We start from the raw sequence: 15,674 nt of genomic DNA, 5'->3' as shown, positions 1-15,674 counted from the left end.
TTCTGATGATACATTACCGGTGGAGGGAAAACGACGAAAAATCGTAGATATATTTGGTTCACAATCGACATCTAAGAGCAGAGATGTTGGTCTGGGAGACGGAAAGCAGCAGAAGCAGACAGAGAAGAACAGAAAACGACGTAAAGAAGAACAGAGAGGTCAAAATGAAATTAAAAGGCAAAATAAGCAGAGAAGATATTAAAGAAAACACAAACGGACCTTATTGGAAGAAAAATGTGGCAACCAACGCAGAGGAGAAGAAGATAAGCACGAAGGAAAAGAAGCAAATCAGCAAGTAAATCCAAAACACCGACCTCTTACTGGAGGGAAAAACGGGCAACCGACGTTCAGGAGAAGAAGATAAGGACCAAGGAAACGAAAGTATTGACCAGGTAAAACCCAAATTCCAGTGGCAAATTAAGAAAGGAGAAGACTTGTGTGGCCAAATAAGAAAGAGAAAGAACTTTACTGTTGCTAAGGCTTTTAGGAATTGATAGTATATATAAGCTCACTCTAAGCTCACTCATATCAATTTCTCGCTTGAGTAGGAGAAACTCATACATTGTAAAATAATATTTTTTTACTGAAGATTTGTATTAATTTACAAATTATTTTATAAAATCTCATCGTGTGCATTACGTACAAATAAAAAGGATGAATGAGAATCATTCCTGATTCATCGTTTCCAAATTTTATGAAATTTGAAGGGTTTGAGCAACGATAACACTTTGACCCAATTTGTTTAAGAGTCAAGATCAAATAAGAATGAAATTTTTGGTAGGAAGGTAAGAAGTTTTTTTTCTACATATTTTTTTCGCGAACAAACAAAATGAATCATTAGATGATTCATTTGTAAGATGATTCACACCTGAGCTGAATGCAACAGCTAGACCGGCAGGTCTGAGGTGACAAGTGTCATTATCTTTTTCGACGCCTGAGAAACGTTGTGGCAGGTTCATTAGTCATAGTATGGTTATAGCGACTCACATAGGGAGTTAACAACACATAAAGTTTACGGGATTTTTCTCAAATCAAAAAGGGTTTTATGTCGATTTAAAATCACTTTTTATATCAATAGTATGGATAGTACTGTACACTTTCGGTCTTGGGATTTAAGACAACACATCACTTTTATAAAGTACTGTACACTTTCGGTCTTGGGATTTAAGACAACACATCACTTTTATAAAGTACTGTACACTTTCGGTCTTGGGATTTAAGACAACACATCACTTTTATAAAGTACTGTACACTTTCGGTCTTGGGATTTAAGACAACACATCACTTTTATAAAGTATTGTACACTTTCGGTCTTGGGATTTAAGACAACACATCACTTTTATAAGGAAAATATTGGATTTTCTTTGGAAACATATTCTATTAAAACTACATTTCGTCTAGAATTGTTAGACTTCAGCTATAATTGCTAAGTGTATATGCTAGAGTTATATAAGAATCTAGTCACAATCGACTTAGAATTGGTGGGCCTGCCTTATCTCCTGTTCCTTGTTTGGTTGTGGACCTAGGGCAGACCCATTATATTCAACGGTTTATTTAACTTAAATTTTATATAACTTATATACGCTGGGCGACTATAGAAGGAATCTATGGGTCCTTCTAGGGTACATTATCGCATAACATAGGAGCATTCATTTCACACTTAATAAGGAAAATATTGGATTTTTCTGGAAACATACTCTGTCGCTTTTACAAGGAAAACAGTTTCTTTCTCAAACAAAACTCTTATGAACTCACCAACTTAATTGTTGACACTTTTTCAAAACTACTTGTATTCTCAGGAAATCAGTGAAACAGGAAAACATCAGCACTTTGAGGATGGGACGTTAAGTCGTCAAACAGTTCATTTTGTCATCATAATGTAATTGATTTTGAAAAATGTAAACATATATTATGGTGTAACTTTTTCAATTATATTTATGATGGTTGTATTTACTTTGAGCACTATTATACTCTTTGTTGTGATACTTTACATGAAGTCCTCCACCCCCGGACTTTTCCGCCATCCTTGGTTTGGGGGTGTGACAGTTACAATGGAAATTTAGAAGAAATAGAAGTTTCAATCGGAATTTTGAGAGAGAGTGTGTGTTAAGAGTCTAACGTGAAACTCCTCTTTCATAGTTGCACCCACGGAATAGATCAATAACCTAGACACATCCAGATCCAGCGAACACCTTGAACACCGGAATAGTTTTTGACTTCATCATGTTCACGTCACTACATAAGGGTTGTTGTGTCACGACGACAGAGAATCCGAGAGGATTTGAGAAGAAGGACATGATAACTGAAATTAGGGTTTGAAACTCACTTATATTTGTTCTTTGGGCTCTCCTATTCATAGGGGAAGGTTTTGAACCATTATGAGATAATTACTTGGTCACTAAGTAATTATCCGTAAGTTTGGTAATTATCCTAAAGATCTGGCTTTCAAATCTTTACAATTAAATCCCTTAAGTCTACAAGTTTCTAATTAATTATTCTAACCCTTTTATTAATTAATAAACTAGACCATGATAAAACTCTCGAATCATATTTTGCTAATATATATCATTATATGTAACCCAAAATGACGTTATTTTTTATAATAATATTACTGTTATGACTATGGGAACTATCTTCCAACAACTCTTTCCTACATGCTAATTCTTTAACTTCTCTTATTATGCATCCTTTCAAATAATTAGCTTTTTTATGATATAGACAATAGCTCTAACCTCATAGGTTTATTCTTTATATTATTTGGGAGACTATCACTTAGCATATCATCATAAGATCTTTGTTGTTGATGTTGATTAAACTTTGGGGCCCAAGCTTGATGCTTTTTTTTCTTTGATGGAAACATAGGATGCACCATGGGTTTCTTTGTCGACGGTTACATATTCTACTTCATAGGTTTCTTGTTCCCTTCAAACCTCAAAAGATTATCAATCACAACCATATTGATGATTTTCGTTCCACATAACTTTTTGTGAATTCCTCCACATTCTTCACCTTAATGTATCTTACAAAGGCAATATGTGAACCAAATTTGTCATTTTTCTTTTCCAGGTATAAATCCACGATGTGACCACAATCTTCGAATATATTTCCAAAGGTCTTATTCTCTAATGCAACTTAGGATGTTGGAGACGAAGAAAGTTGTTGCCACTCTTTTAATCAATAGATGATTATCCAGTTACTATCAATCTGTGAATTTTCACTTATTTTTTTGAGTTTTTTTAACTTCTTCTATATGTAATCCGTTTTGTTATGAAGTTCGGTGACGTTTCCTCACCCCATAAATTAACTTTCATACCAATATCGATTATTAGGGTGGGAGGAGTGGATCTTTCTCAACCCTCTTTCCACCTTTGCACCACATCAACATTTATCTTTTCTCTCACTTCCATAGAATCAATCTTTCCGAACCCTCTTAAACCATACATTTTTTTTAAATATTAATTTTTTTTTATTAAAACGATAATTAAAATGGTAAAACAATAATTGAAAATGTAATCGAGCCAAGTCGAGTCGAACACTGTCAAACTAAAAACTTGACTTGATTAAAAACTCAACTCAAGCTCGAGCTCGAGCTCGACAAAGTAACTAAAACTTTCGATCTCGACTCGACTTGATTATCTATTAGGAATATTAAATTACATTAAATTACAATATAAATATGACTAAGCTCGTGTGCTTTACTCGGCTCAACTCTATAATATGTAAATATAAATAAAACAAAGGGTAAAAATGTAAATATATCAATAATCGATTAAGCTCACGAGTTTCACGAGCTTAGTCTTCCAGTACTCAAGCTCGGCTCGATAACATACTTGAGTAGCTCAGACTCGACTCGAACTGAACTAAGCTAATTTCATGTATTTTTCGAGTCTATATCAAGTATTTCACGAGTTGTTTTGACTTTACACCCCAATCGAAATTTTAAAACGATAATTAAAATAATAAAACAATAATTAAAATCATAATATATATAAGTAACGAAGCATGCGAAAAATAAAAGGAGTGTGGTTTGGAAATGATCACCACCAGCCTCAACCCTCTCCAATGGCCACTATTCGCCTAATAGAATGGCGGTAACCCGCTACCATAGTATCATACCATGTGAATCGCTAGAAACATGTGAAATGTATGTCGAACTCAATAACAAAACTTTCGTAAGGGGACTGCCAACCAAGGAGCTATCATTCGTGTACTCCGTGCACCCTCAAATAAAAGCTACATTAAAGATTGACTTTCTCTTATGATTTTAAACTTAAGCTATAAGTATTGAATATAGCTTTTAAAATTACGATCTAAGAAAAAAAAAGTAGGTTCCAAACTTCAAATTATTTTATTCGTCTTACAAAAGTTAGTCTTACAAAAGTTAGTTTAAATTAATGAAGAATATACTGTTCATAGATCTAAAAAAAGAGAATGTTCGAAATTTGGTGAATCTTCCCATACTCATATGCACATATCATGTCCCCAATGAATTTAAAAATGTAAAATACATAAAATATAGTGATAGTAAATCTTGTACAAAATCTAACATTCTAACATACCGAACAGAGATTTATTATTGCCAGAAGCAATGTTATATAGGTAGTGACGTGGATGTTTAAATCTTTTTTTAACGACAAATCTAACTTACTCCTAAACTACACATTAATCCTACTTGTCTTGTATATAAATATGCTTAATTATACAATAAAAATAGAAAGAAAAACATTGATCACGATAAAATTTAAATGTACCTAAGCATAGTGATGTTGACTTCGTGTTGGTAGTGTTTTGTTTCGAACGAAGATATCAAATCAATATTAACATGTTAAACTTTGTTATTAATTGATAGTTTGTTATTTACTTGTTTTAATTTATACTAGATACGAGACCTATTTATATAACAAACTAGTATAATTTATAAACATTAAGTATTCTTTTTAAAGAAAACATTAAATATAAAATGTAAACATTAAGTATTTTTTAAAATAAAATTTCAAAATATATACAGACAAAATATGAATAAATAAATAATTCAATTTATACTAATAAACAAACTACAGAAAAATAATTATATTTTAGCCACATAACTTTTTTTTAGTTTGTCAATAAAAAGCAACAAAGTTTGATTATTTTTCCTATATAAAACATTTTGACTAAAATGACAATAAACTTTTGAAAAAAACATGTCAATTTTAAATTATATGTATCGAAGGAAACATATTAAAATTTGAAAATATAAGGAAACAAATTAATGAAACATTAATTACTTTTTATAACCTAAAAAGTAGAATAATTAATTAAGAAAATAAAAACATTCATAAAAATTTATTTTGTTACTTTTTTTAAATAAAATCATTCAAACAGCAAAGTTTGATTAATTACTTTCTACAAACATTCATAAAAATTCTTATAGTTTATTTATATATTAAAAAACTTTATAATTTCAGTTATCTTTAGATATACCAAAATATCCGTTCTTTTTAAAAAAGTTATAGAATGTTTATGACATGATAAAATTTATTTAATTTATTTTGTTAATTTAGGTTGACAATGAAAAAAAATAATCAAAGCCACTTATTTTTGCTTGAACTGATCGTTGAGTAAGTAATTTATTTATCATATTTTACCTTAAGCAAAAGGATACTTATTTTTTCCCCATTTTAACCTAAAAATAAAAATAATAAATCTCATGTCATAAAACAACCCATAATATTTTTAGAAAACTAAATAATTACGTTAGTATGAAAGGTAACTTAAAGATAACTACAAGTGTAAAATTTATCTACATATAAACAAAATATAAAGGTTTTTGTGAAGGATGGTAGATAAAGTTATGTTTTGATACGGTTTACCTTAAAAATGTAAAGATTTATCTATATATAAATCAAATATAAAAGTTTTTATTAAAATAAATAGTTATGTTTTACCTGTGGATAAATAGTTATGTTTTTATACGGTTTATCTTTGTTACATTTAAGCAATCAAACTTTTTTTTCTTTACCCAATCCGAGCAGTTATCAAAAACAAATTCAGAACTCATAACATTAAATTCACTGAAAATGTACAAAAATTAATAATACAAACACCACTCCTATATATATTTATATATAAAGAAATATATATAGAAATGCATAAATAACATTAGCACTAGTTATAAACCGAATATCCTCTCCTTTTACTTTTCTTCACTGGATTAAAGCTTCCACTCATCAATCTGCACAGTGTAAAGCAATATTCACATCATTATTATTCAATTATATATATAAAAAATATATATATCAAACTACTTAAAGGTACACATCAATACCAATATCTCCTTACAAAGTTACAATGCTTTGATAATCATGCAGGGTAATCGAACGGTAGAGATGACACAGAGGCAGAATCCAGTAAATCGCGATGTACAAAACCATAATTACGCAAAACCTGATTATCAGCAAAATTCAAAACCTTCTGCATAGCGTCCCAACAACTCTGCCCGGAATACATTTGATTATGCTGCCCGCTACACGGCTGACAGCCCGTAAAATGAGTAATAAACGGCCGCCGCCAACTGAACTTCCCATACCCGGCGTCTTTCAGATACGTCTCCCACAGCGCAGAATAGCCCTCACTCACCTTTTCAGCGTGTCGTCTTCTTAACCTACGCGCCCCTCTCTCAACGCCGTTATATTTCGCCGTTATGTTCTCCAAAGTTTCAACTATTTCCAACCAATACCCCTCGAAGTAGTATTCCCCTTCAACGTATATTTTATCCCCCCATTTTTCTTTTTCTTTTAATAATAAATAAACCAAACCCGTTTGATCGTCGGATTCTGGAAACGATTTGTCTTTACAAGTTTCTCTCAAGATTTCGCCCCATTTTTCGTAATCCGGAGTCTGAGGACCCATACCCGACCACACATCCATGAAATCAAGAGCCCATTGACTGTTTCGGATCAGGAAAACTCCGGCGTTTAAACTCGTCCAGCTTTTCTTCCGGTAGATCAGCTCCGGCCAGCCGTGGACGACGAAGTTGTGGTCTTTGTAACGGTGTAAGGGTAACTTAAAGTCCATGTCGGTGAACGCCGCGTCTGAGTCGACCCACCATATCCACTCGGATTCCGGGTGGGCTAACATGGCGGCGCGAACCGCCGGAATTTTGGCCCAGAATGTGTGCATTTGGGGGTGGAGGAGGACGTTGTTGTAGAAGATGTCGTAGCCGTGGATCCGACAGTAGTCTACTTTGTTCTTGAAGAATCGTAATAGTAAATGATCGCCGATCGGGTTGCTACACGGCTGGGATTGTGAGCCGGAGACGACGAGGACACGTTCGTCGGAGTTTGGTCCGAATGACGGGTGTAGTTTCAACCATTCTCGTCTCTTTTCGTCCCAATTTTTTATGGGTTTGTCGATGGTGTAGCTTAAAGATGGGTCGTCGTAGAAATTCTGGTCCGGTGGGTCGTAATGGAGGTTTAATCCATTACTGGTTCTTTCGCAATCGACATTATCGACGACGGAGACGGAAGATTTGGGTTCGAGAGTTTGTGTTTCAAAATTTGTAGTGGGTTGATGATTTGAGAAAGTAGAGAAAGTCCAGACGAGTAACAGAGAGGCGACAGCGCCGGAGAAGAAGAGAAAAGCGTCGGAAGCGATTGACAACGATGTCCGTCGTCCACCACCGTAGTTTCTCGTCATCGGAGATGGAAATTGTGACTGATAAATCTCTGGGGACTTCATTTTGAATACGAAATCAGTCGACTTACACTTTTTTTAACTCAATTCTGAAAAAGGTAAACTGTAGTCTGAAACAAATTCGTTGAAGTTATCAAGAAGTTTGAGAAGACCGGTGAGGAAAAAGAGTTTTTTTCGTCGGTGCAGGGAGGGTACTGGTCAGGGGAAGGGTGAAGGTGGTGTAAAGTTTCTGAAGGTGGCTTTAATGGCGGTGGAATGTGGGTCCCACTGTTTTCACCTATGAAGGGTTACTCAAATCGACACGTTTATACTTGTCATGTGACATTGCTTGTTTGGCTGTTTGGTATTTACCTTTAATCTAAAATTTAACTTTTCCAATCGTACTCATGTTTTTCTTGCAAAGGAAAGTACTTGATACATTTTCGAAAGATTATCCTATATAGATTTTTTTCTTTTAACGTCGAGCCAATATATTAGCACAAAAAATAAGAGTGCACAAAAAAAATAAAGAAAAGAAGTTAAGCGAGAAACACAAGTAAATTACAAGAAAAGTACGAAATAGAAGACATATACCTAGCATACCAGTCAAGATTACAAAAAGTGGACCTTATTAATATCTTTTTTAGTTTAATGGTTGAGTTTTTTTAGTTTAATGGTTGAGTTATGGAATCTGGTTTTATTTTTAATTTCATTATAGTAACGCGAGACTAAGGCCTAAACCCTAGGAGATTGGGAATTCCAATCAAAGTGGAGTGGACAGTGGAGTAGTGGAATAAAAACAGAAGTATAACATTTAATTAATAGCATTATAAGAATCTCAATTCAAAAATTCTGAGAATCGTTAAACAACTTATGCGGTGGTAATGATTATGAACAAGAAATTGTAGATGAATCAAGTAGATCTCGGAGGATAATCTCACTTTGGGGTTTGCTTTGCTTTCAAAAAATCAATGTTGACAAAGACAGGAATTTTCTAGCGGTTATAGTTAAATGGGTAAACGTGGGTTCGACTGTATGTTTCGTAAATGTATATTGGTCCTCAACCATTTCTTCAAAACTGAAACTTTGGGAAGATCTATTAGAACTCAAAAACTCGACACATGGAGTGTGGATGTTCCTTGGAGACTTCAATGAGATTAGATGTCTCGAAGAGAGGATGGATTCACAATTGTTTGAAAGAGGTTATGGGACGTTCAACAATTTTATTAGAGTTGCTTGTTGAGAGAATAGGCCGGTGGTTGTCATACCACACATACCATATTTTCGCATTGCCATTTCATTTTTTTTCTCACCTACAAAACAGGTGGGTGTCATACCACACATTACCACATCAACTACAGTACACATTTTTATACACAAAATACCACCTTTGAGGGTTATACCGCACGGTGAAACCATAATGCGCGACAGGCTTACCGTAGTGGAACAAAGTGAGTCAGTGCGGTGTTTCCCGCACGCCGCAGTGCCACGTCACACACCGCGGTGTGCAGTATCATGTGCACTGAGGGGCCTAATTTAGGTGGTGGGAAATCACTTGTATTTATGGGGATGGTGCAAAACTCGGTAAATTATATGAGATTCTTGTGTGTGATAATTTATTGACGTATGGCCTCTTGCTTCAGGTATTGCTCTCCAAAGAGAATATTTTGATCATTTTCTGAGCATCTTTAAAAGTTTTGTTGCTGACTTCGATCCTCCACCCTTTAGATTTATAATTCCTAACTTTCCAATGATACTTTTGTTACGGTGGTCAAAAACTCATGGTTATCATTAACACCCCGTTCTCGAGATTTTTTAAACAAGGAAAGGGGAGAAAATGAAAAGAAATGTGTGTTTTCGAGTTTTTTTTAAGGAGGGGACGAGAGGAAAATGAGAGGAAAGAAGTGTAATTGAGTTTTTAAGAAGTGAAAAGAAGGAATGGAAATGATTGGTGTTCTCGAGTTTCATTTAAGAATGGAAAAGGAAGAAAATGGAGGGATTGGGAGGGGAAGAAAAGACTTATTTTTTAAGATTTCTTTCCTCACACTTTTGTGATGATTGAGAGGAAAAGGAAGAGAAAGGAAAGAGACGGGGATGGGAAGGGAAGGGAAAGGAAGGGAAGGAAGGGAAGGGGAGGGAAAGGTTACTAACCTTTCTTTTCCTTCCCCTTCCTCTCCTTTCCGTTCCTTCCTAAAAAACTTGATAACAGGGTGTCTCCTAGGGAAAGTCGATTTCATTCTTGCTGCAAAAACTCAGGGAAGTTAAATAGGCACTTGATAAAGTAAAACCCTCATATCTTAAGAATTGGCCTATTGGCGTGTATGAAAACAAATACGTATTGAGATAGAAACAACCAGATGAATTAATCTAGGACAAAAGGCTAGGATCAAATGGGCAGTAGAAGGAAATAAAAACATGAGTCTTTTTCATGAAATCCTCAATAACAAAAAGGGATCCATAATTAACTGTTTGACAATTTGAAGGAAAATGGGTTCGAGAGCCCACCATTATCAAACATGGGGTGAAATATTTAGTTTCTAAGTTTTATGAACAAAAACGTCCAAATTCCATAACAAATTTTAAAATTTTGAAGTATAGTATACTGATAATACCCGTTCCCAATAGTAATATAAAAACTCATTTCCCTAACATTGTAAAGTATAAGAATCTCTTTTATTCAATCATTGTCAAAACATAGTATTAACTATTTAAATCCGTGTATAATTAGATTATGCGGAAAACTAAAACGTGACGTTGAAACGCGTGTATAGTCAAGCCTTGCCCTGCTCCTGATTTGAAAAAGTACCTAAAATCATTTGTAATCAACTGGTTAAGCACGAAGCTAAATGAGTTACCAAAAATAACATATATCACAATATATATACATGCATACAGACAATGATAATGCGAGACTAAGACCCAAACTCTAGGAGATTGGGACTTCTAATGAAAATGGAGTGGATTAGTTGAATAAATAAAAATATAAAATTTTAGAAAAAATTAATATTTTTTCATCTTTTATTTACATTTATCTATTTATATCAGTTTTTTTAGAACAACAGATATTATTAAAGAAAAAGCAATGCAACTAACAAGATACTAGAGCAAATTACAAAATATTATTACAATCATTGACAACGTTAATAGGAGAACAACACCATACATTCCAATTGAGACTACTAAGATTGGCACGATGATTGAATCAATTAAAGGATATAAGTTGAATTTCATCTGCCGTTCTCATAGGAGGGTATCTTTTCTTCTTGAAAATAAGGGCATTCCATGTCTTCCAAATTATCCAAATTGTAGGATATATCGGCCCCAGTTTTATCTTTTTGTGATTCATGCAAAGCCCATTGGAGGATAACTTCAATAACATATAAGACACATATATAGGTGGAGATGGTTAGAAACCCAACCAATTGTAGAACCAATTCCAGACTTCTGGGGAGAAATAACAATTGAAAAAAAATGACATGTGTCTTCATTTATATTCAAACAGAAAGGGCAAGAAGAAGATGACAAATTTACCCCTCTCAGTATGAGGTTCATGGCAACTGGAATTATGTTTAGTAACATGTGCCACACGAAGCAATTGGCCTGTATGGGGACCCATGAAATCCAATAAAATTTCAACCAATCATCACCTGTTATCTTGCTATCCATTAAGGCACGCTTCAATCTCAGATTGAAATCACTGTTTTTGTCTAACTTCCATATCCATGAGTCAAAAACTTTTGAAAATTGTACACTAGCCACCAAACTATTTAGGACAATTAACTGTCTTAATTCCTCACCATTTCGTGGTTCCCTCTTCCAGCACCAAGTTCCAGTAGAGCAGGAGGCAATAATTATATCATTAATTTTGCAATTTTTATGAGACTCAATCAAATACACCTTTGGGAAAACATCTTTGAGCACCATATTATTGAACCACACATCCTTCCAAAAGTGAGTTTTATTTCCATCCCCACGTTTTCTTTCAAAAAGTTATTTATGGAAATGCTCCAATCATCTAACTCCAAACTGGTTTTAACAATTGATAACCAAATACCCGAAAGCCCATGTTTTGCCATTGGTTTTCCATCAATTCCAGATAAGCGATGCATAGAGGTAATACACAAAGTCCAAAGACTATTAGATTCACATTTTAAACGCCATAACCATTTAGTAAGACGAGCAAAATTCATCATTTTAAGGCAACCAATGCCAAGTCCGCCTTTACATTTAGGGCAGACTAAGGTACTCCAAGCAACCCAATGAATCTTTCTAATGTTGTCTTTACCGCCCCAAAGAAACCCCATCCGAATGCTCTCCAACTTGTCAATGACCTTCACCGGAGCTCTAAATAACGAGAAATAAAAAAGAGGGAGACTACTAAGTACAAACTTGACAAGAGTGAGTCTTCCACCAAAGGACAAGTTGTTTGCCTTCCAACTCGATAACTTTGAATTGAATTCATCAACAACCCGTTTCCAATTTGCAACAAGCTTCATATTGGCTCCAATGGGGAGCCCCATTTGAGACCCAAACTTTTCATATTTCATTATAATATATCTAGTTTATTAATTTAAATATGTTTTTAAATGTAAAATGTTATCATATTAATAGTAGATTTTTTGAATTATAAATTTAATATGCTTAAAATGTTAATTTAAATATCATGTTAAATCCAAAATATAAATCAAACTATCAAATAAAGTAAAAAATTCCAAAGAGTATTTTTTTTAAATAGTTTAAAATGTTCAAAGTTCTAAATCTAAAACTTAATCGACATGTCAAATTAACTAAAAAAAATCTAAAATCCGTTTTTCATAATAATTGAAAATTTTCCAAATAATGGTTTTGAAATTAATTACAATAAAAAATAGTTAAAAATAACATAAACTTATAAATTACATTATGTTACCTTATAAAAATGTCAAATAAGCAATTTCTAAATTAATTAAGCATAATTTAAAAGTAACATAAAGTCCAGAATTATATTTAGTTTTATTCATACGTCAACTACGACTAGCGACCATTAAATCATATAATTTTAATAGATGTTATAATATGGTTCAAAATCAATTTTATATAACAATTTAGTGTAAGAAACTATTATCTCATAGTTAATATCAATACAAAATTATTTTCAATATGTATATACCAAATTTTGTCTACGTAATTTTATTTTGCACAACGCGTGGATATTCGCATAGTTCATATAAAATATTGACATATAGAGTACATTAATTCTCATTTTTAATTTCTTCTCTTGATTTTGACATTTGTATGATCCAGTAAGTAGGAAGATGAAAGAAAGAAAAAAAAAAGTTTAGGATATTTGATTACTCAAAATTTAATTCATGGCATTATAAGAATCACAATTCAAAAATTCAGGAAATTTACCGTTAAACAACTTATGGGGTGGTAATTATTTTGACCATGAAATTGTAGATGCGTCTGATAGATCTTGGAGGATAATGTCACTTTGGGATCCATTTTGCTTTAAAAAAAATCAATTCAAAGACAAGAATTTTCTATCAGTATAGGTAAACGGGTAAACGTTGGTACAAATGTATGTTTGGTAATTATATATGGTCCTCAACCATTTTCTTCAAAACTGAAACTCCATGGAGATCATTAGAACTTAAAAACTCGACACATGAAGTGTGAATATTCCTTGGACACTTCAATACGGTTAGATGCCCCGAGCAGAAAATGGATTCACAATTATGTGAAAAAGGTGATGCGACATTCAACAATTTTATTACATTTACTCTTTTGACATAATATGATTTATGTTGCAGAAAATTCACTTATATTTATGGAGATGGTGCAAAACTCGGTAAAATAGATGTGATTCTTGCGTGTAATAATTTTATTGACCTTTGACCTCTTGTTTTAGTTATTGTTTTATGAAGAGAATATTTTGATCATTTCCTGATCATCTTTCAAAGTTATCTTGTTGACTTCGGTCCTCCTCCCTTTACATCCTATAATTCTTGGATTTCCAATGATACTCTTGTTGAAGTTTTCAAAAACATGGTTATCACGTTCTCTTCAGGGAAATCCAATTTCATTTTTTCTGCAAAATTCAAGGTAGTTAAAGAGGCAATCAATATTTGGAAAGCAAAATCTATTGCTGATTAATTTCGGGAATCTTACTCCTTGAAACACAAAATCGATGCCTTTAGGATTTTAGCAGAAAGCAAAACCTCACATCCTAAGAATTAGACGATTGGCGCGTATGGAAATAAAGATGTAATGAGATAGAAACAACTTGATAAATTGATCTAGAAGGCGATGTGAATACGAGTTCTTTATCCATGAAATCATCAGTGGCAACAACAAGAGATCCAAAATTAATGATTTGATAATTAAAGGAGAATGGGCTCGTGATCCCAACATTATCAAACATGAGGTGCAAAATAATTTTTCTTCTAAGTTTTATGAACCAATGTAGAATCAACCAAAATTTTGCTTGGACGTATTCATACATCTCTCTTTGGTAGAAGAAGATTTCTAGAAGCTCTCATTCCTTTGTAGGAATCAACGAGGGGTATGGGAGTGTATCGTTAAAAAAGTTCTAGGTCCTGACCGGTTTGCATTAAAATTTCATAAAAATCCTAGGATATTGCTAGTATCGACTTTGTCATTTTTATTAAAGAATTTGAATAGACGGGTTGCATTTCTAAGGGAGGAAACACATCTTTCATTGTTCTCTTCCCCAAAGAATGTGACATATCATCCCTTAGTGACTACAGACTTACCAATCTACTTGAGAGCATTTATAAGGTCCTACAAAAAATACTTGCAGATAGACTTAAAAAAGTAATTGTCTTTATGGTCAACATCGAGCAATCCACATACATTGAAGGTTGTAAAATTATTTTCGGACACTTGATTTTGAATGGAGTTTGCACTTGGGAAAAAAATGCAAGAAGAAACTAATACAATTTAAAGTGTATTTTGAAAAGGAATTTGACTCCTTGAATTGAAAATTTGTTGATTCTATTACGAAGAAAATAGGCATTCGGTTGAAATGGAGAATATGGGTTAATGGTTGTTTGTGGTCGGTGATATCGTCTGTACTTGTTAACGGATTGACCTACATTAGAGTTTATCTTTCGTAGGGGAGTAATTTAGGGGTACATACTCTTACAATTTCTTTTTATTCTCACCATGGAAGGTCTACAGATTATGATGATGACAGTGAGATTAAATCATTCAGTTATTGTTATTAGTCTTCCCCATAACGACATGATCCTCTCTCACTTCCTATATGTCGATGATGTGATGTCTGTGTTGGATCTATAAGCCTAAGAATCATTGTTGAGTGATATTGCTAATGACATATGATCCTATAGGGTTGCACCTTAATCAAGTTGGTACTTATTGAATATTTATTGAGAATTCGATTATTAATAAATAAATTCAACTCTTGTATTTAATTAGAGAATAATTATTATTTTATGAAAATAATAATAATAGAAACAACAAACTAGTCATTATATGATATGGTATGACATAATACGTCATGTACAAAGTTTTGGACACTTTGGTTAACCATGATTGAATTAGTTAGTTACTCTAGCATGGTTTAAAAGCTAGTAAACATTTTTTGTCCTCATTAGGGCCATATGGCCGAAGATAAGATGAGGAGTGGAGGTTTCTTATCATACTTCATTCTCTCTTTTCCCATGCTCCTCTTACTAGCCAATACTTTAGAGTATTATATTCAAAAGGCTTTACCTTGCATGAGATATATAAAGAGGCTCTTATGCTTGAAAAGTTGCTAGTTTTTTGGTCTCCATCTTCTACTCTTTCTCTCCTAAAACCGCAAGCAACATAGAGCCTGTAGCTCTCTTCCTTTTAAAGTTTGGTGCTTTGATTTTGGTGCTTTTGTTTCTTCCTTTTTAGTGTTTATTTGTTAATCACTTAAAGGCTTAAAGAACAACGCTATACAAGATGAAAACTAGAATTTTAGGTACCTTATCTTGTTGGTGGATCACTTGTAGAGAAGATCAAACTTCTTG

The 15,674-nt window shown here is 33.3% G+C and overlaps 1 protein-coding gene across 2 annotated transcripts; it reads right to left on the bottom strand.

The window, feature by feature from the left end:
• Window positions 1-6,014: 6,014 nt before the first annotated feature.
• LOC145109101 (putative glycosyltransferase 7) lies at window positions 6,015-7,962 on the bottom strand. Of its 2 annotated transcripts, none has more exons than XM_079046216.1 (2): window positions 6,308-7,962; window positions 6,015-6,214 (listed from the first exon to the last, which is right to left on the bottom strand). In XM_079046216.1, exon 1 carries the CDS (start codon window positions 7,717-7,719, stop codon window positions 6,343-6,345), a length of 1,377 nt encoding a protein of 458 aa, XP_078902342.1. In that variant the 5' UTR covers window positions 7,720-7,962; the 3' UTR covers window positions 6,015-6,214; window positions 6,308-6,342. The 2 variants fall into 2 exon arrangements, with proteins under 2 accessions (XP_078902342.1, XP_078902341.1); XM_079046215.1 differs by having other exon boundaries at window positions 6,322-7,961.
• Window positions 7,963-15,674: the final 7,712 nt, after the last annotated feature.

Source organism: Lactuca virosa, chromosome 4, assembly GCF_052849685.1.
Source record: "Lactuca virosa cultivar CGN04683 chromosome 4, Lactuca_virosa_CGN04683_v6, whole genome shotgun sequence".
NCBI lineage: Eukaryota > Viridiplantae > Streptophyta > Magnoliopsida > Asterales > Asteraceae > Lactuca > Lactuca virosa.
Note: the sequence above shows the minus strand (reverse complement) of the source record. Positions and strands in the feature narration are given on the sequence as shown.